At 43.5% G+C, this 19,691-nt stretch overlaps 1 protein-coding gene across 1 annotated transcript in view; it reads left to right on the top strand.

The window, feature by feature from the left end:
- The window catches only part of LOC109895575 (MAM domain-containing glycosylphosphatidylinositol anchor protein 1), a 410,076-nt gene that overhangs the window by 84,261 nt on the left and 306,124 nt on the right, over window positions 1-19,691 (top strand). The window contains exon 3 of the mRNA XM_031830541.1: window positions 3,652-3,791. Within this exon, the coding sequence (XP_031686401.1) occupies window positions 3,652-3,791 (140 nt within the window). The remainder of the gene's footprint in view (window positions 1-3,651; window positions 3,792-19,691) is intronic.

Raw genomic sequence — 19,691 nt, 5'->3', positions numbered from 1 at the left:
ATCATCCCAGCTAACAGCAAATGTTCCCACAACTTTAGAGAACGTTCCCTTAAGAATCTCAGTAGGTGATTAACTAACATTTTCATAGGAATGTTTCCCAGAGACCATATTTTAAGGCCGTTTGTGATTATGTTTGAGTTACGTCTGTGCTGGTTGAAATAGTTGATTTTTATGGGGCTCTATGCTCAGATAATCGCATCGTATTCTTTCGCAGTAAATCTTTTTTGAAATCTGACAACGCAGTTGGATTAACAAGATTCTAGGCTTTCGATACATGTGAGACACTTGTATTTTCATGAATGTTTAATATGACTATTTATGACGTAAAAACAGGTTTTCAGACATTTTTGCAAATGTATTAAAACTAAAAAACAGATTTTCCTGCTACGCCACCATGTCCATGTCAGGTATCAGTTAATCTGACTATTCTTTATTCTTCATCATTTATTTGATTGACTTATTTCAGCATTTTAGGGGGTTCTGTTTAATTGTTCAATGTTTTTAGGGCATATTAACCTGTTTCAATGATGCTCCTGAATCACGATCATCAATAAAATATTTTCTTGAGTATATGGTGTGGATTTAAAAAAACGACAGAGTTCTTTTTGAGATGCTCAGCTGTCTAGAATTCTACAGATTCCCATCTTTCAATGAGAAACTCATTTGAATGATATCAGATAGGTGTGCTGTAACTGTTGCCAAATAATGACATTAACATTGCTAAGAACGTGAGAGTAGGGTGACTGTCCTAGCGGGTCTCAAACCCAGGCCACCAGCACCCTAAACACTGTCCCAACAAGGGATATCTCTAGGGCATGTGTTATTGGGCCAGTATAGTTACACCCTGTCCAGAAGAAACCCTAACCTCCTCCCTAGGAATTTGTGTAGATCTGAAACAACTTGACAGGTGTAATCAATAGGCTGATTGCACTTTGAAGTAAATTTCAGCTTTCTTAAAACTACACTCAAGAAAAACTGTATTTATCATAGTGATTCAGGAGTGCCAATTTTGACAACTCTACAGAAAGCCCTTAAGTTGTTGAAATAAGTAAATAAAATCAATGATGAGAGAATAGTCAAATGAATTGATAACTGACACCGGTGGTCGTAGCAGCATCATCTGAAAGCCAGTTTATTACGTACACCCATCTAGTGCCGGGCCGGAGACCCTTTTGCCTCCGGAACAGCCCATATTCTTTGGGGCATGGATTCAGGATCGTGTCAAAGTTTTTTGTTCAATTGCTCAAGGGACCTAACTTGTGCCAGGAAAGCATTCTCCACACCAGTACGCCACCAGCCTATACCAGGCAGGATGGGTCCATGGACTCCATAGCTGTTTATGCCAAATCCAGACTCTGTCATCAGCATGACGCAACCGGAACAAGGATTCGTCAGACCAGGCAATGTTTTCCGCTCCTCAGTTGTCCAGTGTTGGTGATTGTGTACCCACTGGAGCCACTTCTTCTTGTTTTTAGCTGATAGGAGTGGAATCCAGTGTGGCTGTCTGCTGCCATAGCCTATCCATGAAAAGGATTGACGAGTTGTGCGTTCTGAGATGCTGTTCTGCACACCACTGTTGTACTGTGGTGTTATTTGTCTGTTTGTGGCACTCTTGTTAGCTTGCACGATTCTTACAATTCTTGCCATTCTCATTCAACCTCCCTCATCAACAAACTGTTTTCGCCCAGAGGACTGCCGCTGACTGGATGTTTTTTGTTTGTTGCACCATTCTCGGTAAACCCTCGACACTGTCGGGCGTGAAAAGCCCAGGAAGGCAGACATTTCTGAGATACTGGATACGGCACACCTGGCACCGAAAATCATACAACGCTTGAAGTCGCTTAAGTCACTCGTTTTGCCCATTTTAATGTTCAATTGAACAGTAACAGGATGCCTATCTGCCTGCTTAATATAGCAAACCACAACCATGTTCTAGATACGTTCTGCTTGACATGAAGGGAATATTCTCCTAAATTTAACACCAAAACACACTAAAAAGGTTCTCCGAAGGTTTTTGTTAACATATCACTGAAAGAAAATATAAACGCAACATGTAACACTTTCATAGAGTTACAGTCCATATAAGGAAATCAGTCAATTGAAATACTGAACAAAAATATAAACACAACATGCAACAATTTCAAAGATTTTACTGAAATTAGTGAATTGAAATAAATTGATTAGGCCCTAATCTATGAATTTCACATAACTGGGAATATAGACATGCATCTGTTGGTCACAGATACCTTAAAAAAATGACCTTACAATGGGCATCAGGATCTCGTCACGGTATTTCTGTGCATTCAAATTGCCATCGATAAAATGCTATTGTGTTCATTGTCCGTAGCTTATGCCTGCCCATACCATAACCCCACCCCTACCATGGGGCACTCTGTTCACAATGTTGACATCAGCAAACCGCTCGCCCACACAACGCCATACACGTGGTCTGCGGGTGTGAGGCCGGTTGGACGTCCTGAAGTCAGCATGCCAATTGCACACCCCCTCAAAACTGGAGACATCTGTGGCATCGTGTTGCGTGACAAAACTGCACATTTTAGAGTGGCCTTTTATTGTCACCAGCACAAGGTGCACCTGTGTAATAATCATGCTGTTTAATCAGCTTCTTGATATGCCACACCTGTGAGGTGGATTGATTATCTTGGCAAAGTAGAAATGCTCACTAACAGGGATGTAAACAAATTTGTGTTTAAAATTTGAGAGAAATAATATCTTTGTGCGTATGGAATATTTCTGAGATGTATTATTTCAGCTCATGAAACATTGGACTTTGTATGTTGAGTTTATACTGTATTTTTGTTCAGTGTAGATAGAATGTTTCCCTAACTAATGGAAAACTGGACACTCAAACATTAGGGGAACTTTACAGGTAACATTCCAAATTCTTCTCTCTCTCTCTCCCTATAATTGTTACCTGGGATTGTACTCCCCTCTTTTTTTCTCCCTACAGTGGTTTCTGAGTAGTCCTTAGTGTTTTTCTTTTTTTCTCTCTATCTTCTTTTCTTCTTCCCTCTCCATCACCTGCTGTTTCTCTCTCCTTGTCTCTGTCTCAATTCCCTCTCTTCCCCACCTACCTCCTGTCCCCCATCACCTACTAAATGACTCAAATGTAAATGTAAAAATCCTGCCCAGGCTGATGTTACATGAAGCAACTCGCACGCAATCTTGACCGCCTTCTGTGACGAGCCTCGTAGGCTGTTTTACGTCATAAGTCAGATGTCTTCGGTCCTAGTTCTTGAGGCATTGGTGTCTACTGTGGTTCTCTTCAACCTGTCACTTCATTCAGTGCTTCTCAATCCAATGGATGTGCACTGAACATTTTTGTTCTAGCCCAACACTAACATACCTAACTCACCAAGCCTGTGATTAGTTCAATCTTTATTTGTTATTTTTTTAGCGATAGAACTTCACAAAATTCTTTAAGAAATAACAGCAAATTTTCTGTGACGATTATGTTTTTTTTTTTTATTATTCGGATGTCTGAATATGGGGCTTCCAACTGTAATACAACATTTTTTTTTTCCAGGAACGCCATAAAACTTTCATGTACCTTACAAAAAACAAAAACATATTTGTTATTTCGTTTGAAAATATGACCCTTTCTCTTTTGTTTCTCCTGTGTTGATGCAGCCCCTGCCAATGCCCAGATCTCACACGCGGGCCAGGCATGCGTGGTGAAGGAGGACAACATCAGTGAGAGGATCTACACTATCAGAGAAGGAGACCGCCTGGAGCTACAATGTCTGGTCAAAGGACACCCACAACCACAGGTACCATATCATAACATGACTGTGTGGCTCAGTTGGTAGAGCATGGGGCTTGCAACACCAGTAGAGAAACATGGGGCTTGCAACACCATTAGAGAAACATGGGGCTTGCAACACCAGTAGAGAAACATGGTGCTTGCAACACCAGTAGAGAAACATGGGGCTTGCAAAGCCATCTTAGATACACCATCAAACCAACAAATCACACAATGCCAATTCTCTGACCTCCACATACACACACAGTGTTCTCAACCCCCCTGTATTTGACCAAGGAGCAGCTTTAAAGTGCATATTAAAAAGCACTCTCTCTTTCTCAGATCTCACCATGTGGTGAAAGCTACAGAGGGGAGCTCTGAGTCTGGTGTGAGCTGTCTGTTTTGAGAGCTCTTTTGAGCACTAATGCAGATCAAGCTGACTTTAGACTGTGTGTGTGTGTGTGTGTGTGTGTGTGTGTGTGTGTGTGTGTGTGTGTGTGTGTGAGTGTGAGTGTGTCTGTGTGTGTGTAAGACAGGTGAAAAGCAGCGTGCTCCCCTGGAATACCCACAGGTCTGGTGGCATGAGAATAAAACAGGGGTGTGTGTCTGTGCCCCCGCGCCCCCACCTCCACTGCCCACGTCATCTACTAACCCCAAACTGGCTCAGCAGATTCCTCTGCCTGATTCCCTGAGTCATCTAATCCCCTACCAACACATTTCATGTGCTGTCCTCTCAGGGACTGATGCATTTTTTCTTTCTTCCAATCCAATTTCAATTTAAGGTGCTTTATTGGCATGAAATAGCCTACATCTGTAAATATCGCGAAGGCATTCCAAAACCATAGTTTTAGAAGTCAAGTCACACAAGTCACACTTGCATCTTTCTCTCTCTCTGTCTTTGACTCCCAATCTCGCTTTCTGTTTCTTTCTCTCCGCATCTCTCTCCTTTTTCACTCTCATTCCCGCTCTGTTTTCCCCCTTTTTCTATCACTCCCTCTTCTCTCTCTCCATCGCTCTCTCATACATATTCCTTCCTATATACACACTTTCAGACATATTTGAATACTTTAGTTGGATCCACAGTGAAACCTTGGCAGTACAAAGGACCCAATTATTTTAGAGGTCATGCAGATGTTATACTTGGTCTTTCTTCAATCCCAAACTTTTACAGAATATATTAACTTCATACCATCACTGCTTTACTTGTGTAGAATGGTGACTCTTGTCTGCGACAAACGCACATGTACTCGCATACAACACACTTCGAACACAAGTGCACACACACGCACACAGTCTATCCCTATTTATTTAGACAAAAATGCACAAATTGAATCAAACTTTCATTCCCTCCATACAGCCGAGTGTTAGAGAGAATAAACATTTAGGCAAATATAGACACAAGTAGGGTTCCTATCTCAGTTTGTCGAGGAGCAGTTGTGAAATGCAGTCATTTGCAACAGCAACAGCAGTTCCTTCTGGGCCTGTGGCAGTCATGTATTTTGAATAATGATTATATTGGTCACGCTTTCCGAAAGTAAAACAATAATAACAATATTACATTCACTATCAGCGCTGGTATTGCCTTGGGCTATGGTGCTCAGCAGCGTTTCAATTCTAAGTGTGTTTGTGAGTGTTTGCCTGTGCATGTGTGAGAGTGTGAGAAGGAGACACACACACACAAAGGAAAGGAAGCTAGAAAAAGTCAGTCTAGTCAAGGTGAGACAAAGGGTAGACATGATTTGGGTTGGCTGTCTTCTCTGGGGAGTGTTTGAAGAAAGTTTGCTATCGTTAGATCTGCAGCAGTGAGGGCTTGGCTATATAGTGTACATGGTGTCACCTAGGCAACGTGTTAGTATTAGAACTACTTGATAATGAGTGATGAGGTCTTGAGGCAGTTCTTAGTGTGGTTGATGAAAGCAAGAACATTACTGTATTCCACCTTACGTATTAACCACAGGAGGTTGGTGACTCCTTAATTGGGGAGCATGGGCTTGTTGTTATGGCTAGAGCGGAATAGGCGCAATGGTATCAAATACATCAAACACATGGTTTCCATGTGATGCCATTCCATTTGCTCCGTTCCAGACATTATTGTGAGCCGTCCTCCTATCAGCAGCCCGCTGTAATATGAACATACTTGAACAACAGCAAGCACACACATTTTCTTTGGGAAATGTCAGTTTTTAGTTCAATTAAATATTGCATGGTAAATCATAGTGAGATTAAGAGCAAGGTTTAAAAAAACAAATGTCTTTAGTTGTTCTACATTATCTGTGTCAACTCCTTCCATTCTTGCAGAGTGTGACTTTTAAATGCATCGAGGAGAGAGGGAGGAGAGAGAAAAAGTGAGAAATAGTGAACTGAGAGAAATAGAGGTAGGGATCGACAGATAAAAAACAAGAGATAAAGGAAGATACTGTCGATGGAGTGATAGAGAGAATGAACGAGACACTGTGTGTTAGAAAGAGAGAAAAGGAGAGAGAAAGATGTGTGTGAGTTGTATTAGTGTTTTCCCTACTGAGGAATCCGATGGAAGAGAATGCAGAGTAGTGTGAGTGTGTGTTTGTGTGTGTAAGTAGAGTACCATGGTGACCTCCATTCAGCTCTCCCCTCCTCTTGGTAGTGTCTTAACTGAGGCATTGCCATGGCAACCTGGCACGCCACCTGCCTTCCATTCACGGTCGGAATACGAATATGGACACACACACATACACACACACACACACACACGAATGTCACTATCCCATTTAGCTTCGAACTCCAGGATGTTTATCTTATATGTGACCTTTAACCTGCAATACAATTGGCGGTTTGAAAAAGTTCCAAAATCTCTTCCTTCTCTCATTCAAAAGGGGCCACCATGAAGTGGGTTTAATCATTATGAGTAACAGATCAGTTAAGCAAAATAGCCATAGAATAGGGAGCTCATGTTTTAATTTTTGGGGTTGCATAAAAAAAAGACAGTTGTGACCAGCTGCGAAAGGGGAAATTATGAATTATGACACACCCACAGAGAGAGACAGCAATCGGACAGACGGCAATCAATCAGGCATACGAACAGACAGACAGAAGGGAAATCAGACATATTAACAGACGAATGGACAGACAGACAGAATTACGAGTGATTGGTGCAGTACTTCTTATATTTCAGAGATTATTACTGTTCTTATACCCCTCTACATGAAGCAGTGTTGTGTCTGGACTGGAGTTCCTACTTCCCTAGAGTCAGATTCACTTGTGGATACATTTGTATGTCTCTGGGGAAGTAGATAAAGGGCCTCATTGCCAAAATCCTGAAGTATCCATTGGAGACATGTATGCTCGTCACTACATATTGAAGGGTGTTGAGATTAACACATAAGGGACGGCTTCTTTGAACAGCTGTCAAATGTCAGCGAAATACACTGTATCCATGTGATGGGATGTTGTGTCCGATTTTCCCTCTCTGTTGGAATGTGTGACCTGATGATGTCATGGCGTTTGACAGGGCACTGCGGGAGTCTGTGCCGCGTCCCACCGGGACTACTGAGTTTCTCCTGCAGTGGCAATCTGAGGGCTATCTGAAGATACCTGATCCCCAATCAACCCCTCTACTCCTCTACTCCCTTTCTCCCTCTCTCCCTCCGTCATCTTATGCATATCAGCAAACTTCCCATAAACTGGCCACCCTGGTAGAGAGCAGTTTGTCGATATGCAGTTTGCGTGACATAACATGTAATAAACATTAAAAAAACTAACATTTTAGTCATTTAGGAGCGACCTACAGTAGTGAGTGCATATGTTTTCATATTTGATCGTACTGGTCCCCCATGGGAATACGAACCCACAACCCTGGCATTGCAAGTGCCATGCTCTACCTACTGAGCCACATGGGACCACTCGTATAAACACACATATCCTGGACATACTGAGCCGTAAGCAACAAACTTATAATCAACTGTTGGACAGACTTTTCAGTGGAGTAGATGTGTCTAGCTTGGTAAATGTATATTTTTTGAAGCAGTTGTAAAACACTCGATGTGACAAGACAGACAGCCTGTTAGATTTGATGTACGTTTCCCGATTATTATTCGAGTTATATTTGGTGGATCTCAATAAGTCAGTTTGGAAACATTTAACAAACAGAGATAGTCAGCGGCTCTGGAGTTGTTAGGACATAATTCTCAGAAATCTAATTTGTCAATTGTGCACCACTTAATTTTAACATCGGAAGTACCAGTGACATGCTCAATATGGAAGTGGTCCGATGAAGCAGACGCGAGGCTACAAGACTGTTTATGCTAGCTTCGAGGAATACAACACTGAGTCTTGAGTGAAATCCCCTATTGTTCCGGATGACTGTGTGACTCGCTCTCCGTGGCCGATGTGAGTAAAACCTTTAAACAGGTTAACAGTCGCAAGGCCGCCGGGCCAGACGGAATACCAGGGCACCTCCTCAAAGCATGCGCAGACCAGCGGGCAAGTGTCTTCAGACATTTTCAATCTCTCCTTGTGCTAGTCTGTAATTGCATGTTTCAAGGTGAACATCATTTTCCCTGTTCCCAAAGAACCTAAGGTAACCTACCTAAATGAGTATCGCCTTGTAGCACTCACATATGTAATTATGAAGTGCTTTGAAAGGCTGGTCATGACACACATTAACACCACCATCCCAGATAATGCAATCTCAATTGCACTTGACACTGCCCTCTCCCACCTGGACAAGAGGAGAAATAACTATGTGAGAATGCTGTTCATAGACTACAGCTCAGCGTTCGACACCATTGTCACCTCCAAGCTCATTACCAAGCTGGGGACCCTGGGATGGAAAACCTCCCTCTGTAACTGGATGCTGGACTTCCTGACGGTACGGACCCAAATGGTGAGGGTAGGCACAAGAACTCCGCCATGCTGACCCTCAACACAGGGACCCCTCAAGGGTGTGAGCTTAGTCCCCTTCTGTACTCCCTGTTTACCCACGACTGCGTGGCCACGCATGATTCCAACACCATCATCATCATCAAGTTTGCTGATGACACGTCAGTGGTGGGCCTTATCAGTGATGGCGATGATCCAGCCTACAAGGACAAGGTCAGAGACTTGGCAGTGTGGTGCCATGACAACAACTTATCCCTCAATCTTTAAGACCAATGAGCTGATCGTGGACTACAGGAGAAAGAGAGGAGAGCACACCCCCATCCACATCGATGGGGCTGTGGTAGAGTGGATAGAGAGCTTTACGTTCCTTGACATCCACATCACTAAGGACTTAACATGGTCCATCTACACCCACACAGTCGTAAAGAGGGCAGGACAGCACCTCTTCCCCCTCAAGAAGCTAAAAAGATTTGTCATCGGCCCTCGGATCCTCAAAAAGTTCTACAGCTGCACCATGGAGAGCATCTTGAATGGCTGCATCACCACTTGGTATGGCAAATGCACCACCCTCGACCGCAATGCGCTAGAGGGTGGTGCTTACAGCACATTACATCACTGGGGCCGAGCTCCCTGCCATCCAGGACCTCTACAGTATATCAAGCGGTGTCAGAAGAAGGGACTAAAAATTGCCAAAGACTCCAGCCGTCCAAGCCATAGACTGTTCACTCTGCTATGGTCCGTCAAACGGTATCAGAGCATTGGCTCTCGGACCAACAGGCTCCGTCTCGCTGTCTCAGCTTCTACTTCCAAGCCCAAGACTGCTAAATAGCCATAAGATTGCTAAATAGTTCATTAATTGTTATCTAGACTATATGCACTGTCCCTATCTTGCACTGACTCCATGCACACTCACAAGACTAAAAATACACACTGTATACACACTCACATACACACACTACACAGACACTCACACAAAACTCACAAACATTCACATACAGTCAACACAAACAAATACAGATACCCATACCAACACAACAAATCAAAATCAAATCAAATCAGTTATTAAAGCCCTTCTTAAAATCAGCTGATATCTCAAAGTGCTGTACAGAAACACAGCCTAAAACCCCAAACAGCAAGCAATGCAGGTGTAGAACACGGTGGCTAGGAAAAACACCCTAGAAAGGCCAGAACCTAGGAAGAAACCTAGAGAGGAACCAGACTATCAGGGGTGGCCAGTCCTCTTCTGGCTGTGCCAGGTGGAGATTCATAGGTGACCAGCATAGGTGACCAGCAGGGTCAAATAATAATAATCACAGTGGATGTCGAGGGTGCAAAGGTCAGCACCTCAGGAGTAAATGTCAGTTGGCTTTTCATAGCCGATCATTGAGAGTATCTCTACCGCTCCTGCTGTCTCTAGAGAGTTGAAAACAGCAGGTCTGGGACAGGTAGCACATCCGGTGAACAGGTCAGGATTCCATAGCCGCAGGCAGAATAGTTAAAACTGGAGCAGCAGCACGGCCAGGTGGACTGGAGACAGCAAGGAGTCATCAGTCCAGGTAGTCCCGAGGGGCATGGTCCTAGGGCTCAGGTCCTCAGAAAGAGAGAGAGAGAGAGAGAGAGCATACTTAAATTCATACAGGACACCGGATAAGACTCCAGATATAACAGACTTGGCCTAGCCCCCCGACACAAACTACTGCAGCATAAATACTGGAGGCTGAGACAGGAGTGGTCGGGAGACACTGTGGTCCCATCCGACGATACCCACAGACAGGGCCAAACAGGCAGGATAATAACCCCACCCACTTTGCCAAAGCACAGCCCCCACACCACTAGAGGGATATCTTCAACCACCAACTTTCCATCCTGAGACAAGGCCGACTATATCCCACAAAGATCTCCGCCACGGCACAACCCAAGGGGGGTGCCAACCCAGACAGGAAGACCACGTTAACCTCTTGAAACTAGCAATCCCGGATCCAGGAGAGCGTAATCATAGCCTCAAACGAATTAGCATAATGCAGCGGACATAAATACCCCTAGTAACTTTTCCTATTCATGAAAATCGCAAATGAAATGAAATAAATATATTCAAACACAAACTTAGCTTTTGTTAACAACACTGTCATCTCAGATTTTCAAAATATGCGTTACAGCCAACGCTAGACAAGCATTTTTGTACATTTATCATGGCATAATGCTATGCTAGGCTCTGCTGGCAGCAGGCAACATTTTCACGAAAATAAGAAAAGCAACCAAATTAAATCATTACCTTTGAAGAACTTCAGATGCTTTCACTCAGGAGACTCCCAGTTAGATAGCAAATGTTCCTTTTTTCCAAAAATATTATTTTTGTAGGCAAAATAGCTCCCATTTGTTCATCATGCTTGGCTGAGAAATCGACCGGAAAATGCTACCATTACAACGCCAGACTTATTTCAAAATTAACTCCATAATATCGACAGAAACACAGCAAACGTTGTTTAGGATCCATCCTCAAGGTGTTTTTAACATATATTTTCGATAATATATCCGTTGAGGCAATTGGTTTCTCATAAGAAGCGATTGGAAAAATGGCTACCTCAGTATTTTACGCAAGATTTTCTGAGGGAGACACCATGTGACCACTTGCTAAATATGCTCCCTTACGGCTATTCTTCAATGGAAATGCGTAAAAAGACGTCACAATGCTGTAGACACCTTGGGGAATACGTGGAAAACGTAAGCTCATTCGTAGCTCATTCACAGTCATATAAGGAGTCATTGGCATGAGGCGGTTTCAAAAAATGCGGCACTTCCTAGTTGGATTTTTATCTGGGTTTCGCCTGTAACATCAGTTCTGTGGCACTCACAGACAATATCTTTGCAGTTTTAAAAACGTCAGAGTGTCTTCTTTCCAAAGATGTCAATCATATGCATAGTCGAGCATCTTTTCGTGACAAAATATCTTGTTTAAAACGGGAACGTTTTTCATCCCAAAGTTTTAATAGCGCCCCCTAATGCATAACTGGTTTTAATGACTCAACCCACTCAAGTGACGGACCCCTCCCAGGGACATCATGGAAGTGCACCAGTAAGCCAGTGAATCAGCCCATGTAACAGGGTTAGAGAATCCCAGTGGAGAGAGGGGAACCGGCCAGGCAGAGACAGGAAGGGCGGTTCGTTGCTCCAGTGCCTTTCCGTTCACCTTCACACTCCTGGGCCAGACTACACTCAATCATAGGACCTACTGAAGAGATTAGTCTTCAATAAAGACTTAAAGGTTGAGACCGAGTCTGTGTCTCTCACATGGGTAGGTAGACTATTCCATAAAAATAGAGCTCTATAGGAGAAAGCCCTGCTTCCAGCTGTTTGTTTAGCAATTCTAGGGACAGTAAGGAGGCCTGCGTCTTGTGACCGTAGCGTACGTGTAGGTATGTAAGGCAGGACCAAATCGTAAAGATAGATAGGAGCAAGTCCGTGTAATGCTTTGTAGGTTTGCAGTAAAACCTTGAAATCAGCCCGTGCCTTAACAGGAAGCAAGTGTAGAGAGGCTAGCACTGTAGTAATATGATCAAATATTTTGGTTCTAGTCAAGATTCTAGCAGCCGTGTTTAGCACTAACTGAAGTTTGTTTAGTGCTTTATCCGGGTAGCAGGAAAGTAGAGCATTGCAGTAGTCTAACCTAGAAGTGTTCATATTTATATAAAAAAAACTAAGTTTACCTTGGCGCGTTACGTTCAGTAGTTCTAAACATGCGGTGATATTGCAGGGAGCCACATCAATTTACAGAAATACTCATACTAAACATTGATAAAGATACGACTATTATACATGGAACTTTAGATAAACTTCTCCTTAATGCATCCGCTGTGTCAGATTAAAAAAAAACTTTACAGAGAAAGCAAACCATGCAATAATCTGAGAACATCCTTTAGACAACAAAGCAGCCAAAAAGATACCCGCCATATTGGGTAGTCAACATTACTCAGAAATAGCATTTTAAATATTCACTTACCTTGATGATCTTCATCAGAATGCACTCCCAGGAATCCCAGTTACACCATAAATATTCTGATTTGTTCGATAATGTCCGTCAGTTATGTCCAAATATCTTCTTTTGTAGGGCGTTTGGGAAACAAATCCAAAAGCGCGTTCAGGTTGCGCCAAACATCGGATGAAAAGTTCAAAAAGTTCCATTACAGCCCGTTGAAACATGCCAACCTAAGTATGGAATCAAGCTTTAGGATGTTTTTAACATAAAACTTAATTAATGTTCCAACCGGACAATTCCTTTGTCTTCACAAATGAAGTGGAACGTAGCTACCTTTCACGTGAGCGTGCCAGACCGAGTCTGTGCCTCTCTGCCAGACCACTCACTCAAAGAGCCCTTATGAGCCCCTCCATAAGAGTAGAATCCTCAAAACAGGTTCTAAATACGGTTGACATCTAGTGGAAGCCTTGGGAAGTGAAACATAACTAATTTCACCCTGTATCTTCAATGGTGCGGCAGGGTAGCCTAGTGGTTAGAGCGTTGGACTAGTAACCGGGAGGTACAATTCTGTCGTTCTGCCACTGAACAGGCAGTTAACCCACTGTTCCTAGGCCGTCATTGAAAATAAGAATTTGTTCTGAACGGATTTACCTAGTTAAATAAAGGTAAAAAAAAAAAATGAGGGCTGAGTTGAAAAACTACAAACCTCAGATTTTCCACTTCCTGGTTGGATTTTTCTCAGGTTCTTGCCTGCCATATGAGTTCTGTTATACTCACAGACATCATTCAAAACGTTTTAGAAACTTCAGAGTGTTTTCTATCCAATACTAATAATAATATGCATATATTAGCATCTGAGACAGAGTAGGAGGCAGTTCACTCTGGGCACGCTATTCATCCAAAAGTGAAAATGTTGTCCCCTATCCCAAAAAGGTTAATCCAACCACAGTGTCTGATTTCAAAAAGGCTTTTTGGCTAAAGCAGAACATATCATTATGTTAGGACAGCAACTATTCACAGAAAGCATTCAGCCATTTTCCAACCAGAGAGGTGTCACAAAAAGCAGAAATATCGATCAAATTAATCACTAACCTTTGACGATCTTCATCAGATGACACTCCCAGGACTCAATGTTACAGAATATATGTATGTTTTGTTTGATCAAGTTCATATTTATATCCAAAAACCTCAGTTTACATTGGCACCATGTTCAGAAATGCCTCCAAAACATCTGGAGAAATTGCAGAGCCACATCAAATAACAGAAATACTCATCATTAACTTTGATGAAAGATACACGTTTTATATAGAATTAAAGATAAACTTGTTCTTAATGCAACCGCTGTGTCAGATTTCAAAACATCTTTACAGCAACAGCACAATATTCAATAATCTGAGGACATCCTTCAGCCACAAAAGCAAGCCATACAGTTACCCGCCAAATTGTGGAGTCAATAAAAGTCATAAATATCATTATAAATCTTCACTTTCCTTTGCTGATCTTCATTGGATTACACTCCCAGGACTCCCACTTCCACAAGAAATGTTGTTTTGTTCGATTACGTCCATATTTATGTCCAAATACCTCCGTTTTGTTTGCGCGTTTGGTTCACTATTCCAAAGGCACTATGCGCGAACGCAAAATCCAGACGAAAAGTCAAAAGCGTTCCATTACAGTTTGTAGAAACATGTCAAACGATGTTTACAATCAATCCTTAGGGTATTTTTAATAAATCATCAATAATATTCCAACCGGACAATAGCGCATTCATTACAGAGGAAAAAGAAGGAACGGCGCGGCGCGCCCGCGTGACCGCGCAGTAAACAACTGATTGGCCTCAGGCTAGTCCACTTGTTGAAACAGTAGAAGCCTCAAACAGCTTTCTAAAGACTGTTGACATCTGCTGGAAGCCTTGGGAAGTGCAATCTGGCCCCATAGACACAGCATATTGGAGAGGCAATCACTTAAATGAAACTACAAACCTCAGATTTCCCACTTCCTGGTTGGATTTTCTCAGGTTTTCGCCTGCCATGTGAGTTCTGTTATACTCACAGACATCATCATTCACAGTATTAGAAACTTCAGAGTGTTTTCTATCTAATACTACTAATAATATGCATATATTAGCATCTGGTACAGAGTAGCAGGCAGTTTACTCTGGGCACCTTATTCATCCAAGCTACTCAATACTGCCCCCCTGTCACCAAGAAGTTAAAAGTATGCATTATGACATAACTTAAAAACAATATCCTGCTGCGATTACTATCAATTTAAAAGACAGAATTCTGCATGCCAACAATAGTCTCCAGCCATTGGAAATTGCACCATGAGTCTTCCCGAAATTGGGAAGAGAGCAAGGGCACCATCCCATTCTCCCCATCTCTCCCCTCCCTCTCATTCTCCGAGAGGATCCAATTTAGCCATGTTAGCCTGGGCAATAAAGGGATTGCTTTACAGAGAATGGCTCTGATTGAGGATTTATCCAATCCTTTATCAAGACTGATTGTTTACCTTCGTCCCAGAAGATTGGATTGAAAACGGGGTCACGCCGTAATCCATACAGAACAGAGAGGAATCCAATCATTTCTCCACCTATCTCTCTATCCTTCCCACATTTAGGGACAAGCGGGTGAAACAGGCAAAAAGCCCTACATCAAGTCAACAGAGATTTGATTCACCTTCCAAGTTCCGGAAGGGTCAAGGATTTGGTTTAGTTAGGTGGATAAGAGAGGAGGGGGAGATAGAAGGGGGGGGGGGACTTGAATAGTTCTTTAGGGACTGGGATATTTTGGTGTTCTCTATGGTGTTTTAGGTCAGGGCGTGACTAGGGAGGTTCTAGGTATTGTGTTTCTATGTTGGTGTCTGGGTATGGTTCCCAATTGGAGACAGCTGATAATCGTTGCCTCTAATTGGGGATCATACTTAGTTTGTCCTTTTTCCCACCTGCGATGTGGGATACTTTTTTGTTTCGTATTAGTGCCTAGGTGCGCTACGTATTGCACATTTGTTAATTTGTTGTTCTTTTGGGAAGTTTCACTATAATAAATATGTGGAACTCTACTGACGCTTCGCCGTCCACTTATTTATACAACGACCGTGACAGATAGAAAACACTCTAAAGTTTCCAAAACTATTAAAATATTGTCTGTGAGTATAACAGAACTGATATGGCAGGTGAAAACCTGAGGACAATCCATCCAGGAAGTGCCATTATTTTGAAATGGCTGTTTTTCCAATGAAAGCCTATCCATCATTTAAAGGGATAGGATCAAGATTCCGTTCCCAATGTCTTTAGACATTGTTTCAGGCTTTTATCCTGAAAAATGAGGGAGAATTACCACATTGAGTGAGTGGACCCTGGGATGTCCCCAGAGATGGTTACTGTGCACGACTGAGAGCGCGCCTTTCTTGTTTTTCTTTTATATTGACGACGCTATTGTCCGGTTGAAATATTTTGATTATAAACATCGTTTGACATGTTTCTACGAACTTTACGGATACTATTTGGAATTTTCGTCTGTCTCCTGTGACCGCATTTGAGCAATTGGAGTACTGAACAAAATGTGCCAACAAAATGAAGGTTTTTGGATATAAAGAGGGACTTTATTGAACAAAACAAACATTTATTGTGTAACTGGGAGTCTTGTGAGTGCAACCATATGAAGATCATCAAAGGCAAGTGATTCATTTTATTGCTATTTCTGACTTTCGTGACTAATCTACTTGGCTGCTAACTGTTTGTAATGTTTTGTGGCTGAGCGCTGCCCGAAGGCGCCAGGCTCCGCAGCATTACGCACTCCTGCCACCATCAGTATGCACACCTGCCTTCCCTCCCCCCCATTGTCACACCCTGACCATAGTTTGCTTTGTATGTTTCTATGTTTTGGTTGGTCAGGGTGTGATCTGAGTGGGCATTCTATGTTGGATGTCTTGTTTGTCTATTTCTATGTCTGGCCTGATATGGTTCTCAATCAGAGGCAGGTGTTAGTTATTGTCTCTGATTGGGAACCACATTTAGGTAGCCTGGGTTTCACTGTGTGTTTGTGGGTGATTGTTCCTGTCTCTGTGTTTTGCACCAGATAGGGCTGTTTTTGGTTTTCCACGTTTATTTTTTATTTATTTATTTTATTTCACCTTTATTTAACCAGGTAGGCTAGTTGAGAACAAGTTCTCATTTGCAACTGCGACCTGGCCAAGATAAAGCATAGCAGTGTGAGCATACAACAAAGAGTTACACATGGAGTAAACAATTAACAAGTCAATAACACAGTAGAAAACAAAGGGGGGGTCTATATACAATGTGTGCAAAAGGCATGAGGAGGTAGGCAAATAATTACAATTTTGCAGATTAACACTGGAGTGATAAATGATCAGATGGTCATGTACGGGTAGAGATATTGGTGTGCAGAAGAGCAGAAAAGTAAATAAATAAAAACAGTATGGGGATGAGGTAGGTGAAAAGGGTGGGCTATTTACCAATAGACTATGTACAGCTGCAGCGATCGGTTAGCTGCTCAGATAGCTGATGTTTGAAGTTGGTGAGGGAGATAAAAGTCTCCAACTTCAGCGATTTTTGCAATTCGTTCCAGTCACAGGCAGCAGAGTACTGGAACGAAAGGCGGCCAAATGAGGTGTTGGCTTTAGGGATGATCAGTGAGATACACCTGCTGGAGCGCGTGCTACGGATGGGTGTTGCCATCGTGACCAGTGAGCTGAGATAAGGCGGAGCTTTACCTAGCATGGACTTGTAGATGACCTGGAGCCAATGGGTCTGGCGACGAATATGTAGCGAGGGCCAGCCGACTAGAGCATACAAGTCGCAGTGGTGGGTGGTATAAGGTGCTTTAGTGACAAAACGGATGGCACTGTGATAGACTGCATCCAGTTTGCTGAGTAGAGTGTTGGAAGCCATTTTGTAGATGACATCGCCGAAGTCGAGGATCGGTAGGATAGTCAGTTTTACTAGGGTAAGCTTGGCGGCGTGAGTGAAGGAGGCTTTGTTGCGGAATAGAAAGCCGACTCTTGATTTGATTTTCGATTGGAGATGTTTGATATGAGTCTGGAAGGAGAGTTTGCAGTCTAGCCAGACACCTAGGTACTTATAGACGTCCACATATTCTAGGTCGGAACCATCCAGGGTGGTGATGCTAGTCGGGCATGCGGGTGCAGGCAGCGACCGGTTGAAAAGCATGCATTTGGTTTTACTAGCGTTTAAGAGCAGTTGGAGGCCACGGAAGGAGTGTTGTATGGCATTGAAGCTTGTTTGGAGGTTAGATAGCACAGTGTCCAAAGACGGGCCGAAGGTATATAGAATGGTGTCGTCTGCGTAGAGGTGGATCAGGGAATCGCCCGCAGCAAGAGCAACATCATTGATATACACAGAGAAAAGAGTCGGCCCGAGAATTGAACCCTGTGGCACCCCCATAGAGACTGCCAGAGGACCGGACAGCATGCCCTCCGATTTGACACACTGAACTCTGTCTGCAAAGTAATTGGTGAACCAGGCAAGGCAGTCATCCGAAAAACCGAGGCTACTGAGTCTGCCGATAAGAATATGGTGATTGACAGAGTCGAAAGCCTTGGCAAGGTCGATGAAGACGGCTGCACAGTACTGTCTTTTATCGATGGCGGTTATGATATCGTTTAGTACCTTGAGTGTGGCTGAGGTGCACCCGTGACCGGCTCGGAAACCAGATTGCACAGCGGAGAAGGTACGGTGGGATTCGAGATGGTCAGTGACCTGTTTGTTGACTTGGCTTTCGAAGACCTTAGATAGGCAGGGCAGGATGGATATAGGTCTGTAACAGTTTGGGTCCAGGGTGTCTCCCCCTTTGAAGAGGGGGATGACTGCGGCAGCTTTCCAATCCTTGGGGATCTCAGACGAGATGAAAGAGAGGTTGAACAGGCTGGTAATAGGGGTTGCGACAATGGTGGCAGATAGTTTCAGAAATAGAGGGTCCAGATTGTCAAGCCCAGCGATTTGTACGGGTCCAGGTTTTGCAGCTCTTTCAGAACATCTGCTGTCTGGATTTGGGTAAAGGAGAACCTGGAGAGGCTTGGGCGAGGAGCTGCGGGGGGGGCGGAGCTGTTGGCCGAGGTTGAAGTAGCCAGGCGGAAGGCATGGCCAGCCGTTGAGAAATGCTTATTGAAGTTTTCGATAATCATGGATTTATCAGTGGTGACCGTGTTACCTAGCCTCAGTGCAGTGGGCAGCTGGGAGGAGGTGCTCTTGTTCTCCATGGACTTCACAGTGTCCCAGAACTTTTTGGAGTTGGAGCTACAGGATGCAAACTTCTGCCTGAAGAAGCTGGCCTTAGCTTTCCTGACTGACTGCGTGTATTGGTTCCGGACTTCCCTGAACAGTTGCATATCACGGGGACTATTCGATGCTATTGCAGTCCGCCACAGGATGTTTTTGTGCTGGTCGAGGGCAGTCAGGTCTGGGGTGAACCAAGGGCTGTATCTGTTCTTAGTTCTGCATTTTTTGAACGGAGCATGCTTATCTAAAATGGTGAGGAAGTTACTTTTAAAGAATGACCAGGCATCCTCAACTGACGGGATGAGGTCAATGTCCTTCCAGGATACCCGGGCCAGGTCGATTAGAAAGGCCTGCTCACAGAAGTGTTTTAGGGAGCGTTTGACAGTGATGAGGGGTGGTCGTTTGATTGCGGCTCCGTAGCGGATACAGGCAATGAGGCAGTGATTGCTGAGATCCTGGTTGAAGACAGCGGAGGTGTATTTGGAGGGCCAGTTGGTCAGGATGACGTCTATGAGGGTGCCCTTGTTTACAGAGTTAGGGTTGTACCTGGTGGGTTCCTTGATGATTTGTGTGAGATTGAGGGCATCTAGCTTAGATTGTAGGACTGGCGGGGTGTTAAGCATATCCCAGTTTAGGTCACCTAACAGAACAAACTCTGAAGCTAGATGGGGGGCGATCAATTCACAAATGGTGTCCAGGGCACAGCTGGGAGCTGAGGGGGGTCGGTAGCAGGCGGCAACCGTGAGAGACTTATTTCTGGAGAGAGTAATTTTCAAAATTAGTAGTTCGAACTGTTTGGGTATGGACCTGGAAAGTATGACATTACTTTGCAGGCTATC

This window comes from Oncorhynchus kisutch, linkage group LG8 (genome assembly GCF_002021735.2).
Source record: "Oncorhynchus kisutch isolate 150728-3 linkage group LG8, Okis_V2, whole genome shotgun sequence".
NCBI lineage: Eukaryota > Metazoa > Chordata > Actinopteri > Salmoniformes > Salmonidae > Oncorhynchus > Oncorhynchus kisutch.
Note: the sequence above shows the minus strand (reverse complement) of the source record. Positions and strands in the feature narration are given on the sequence as shown.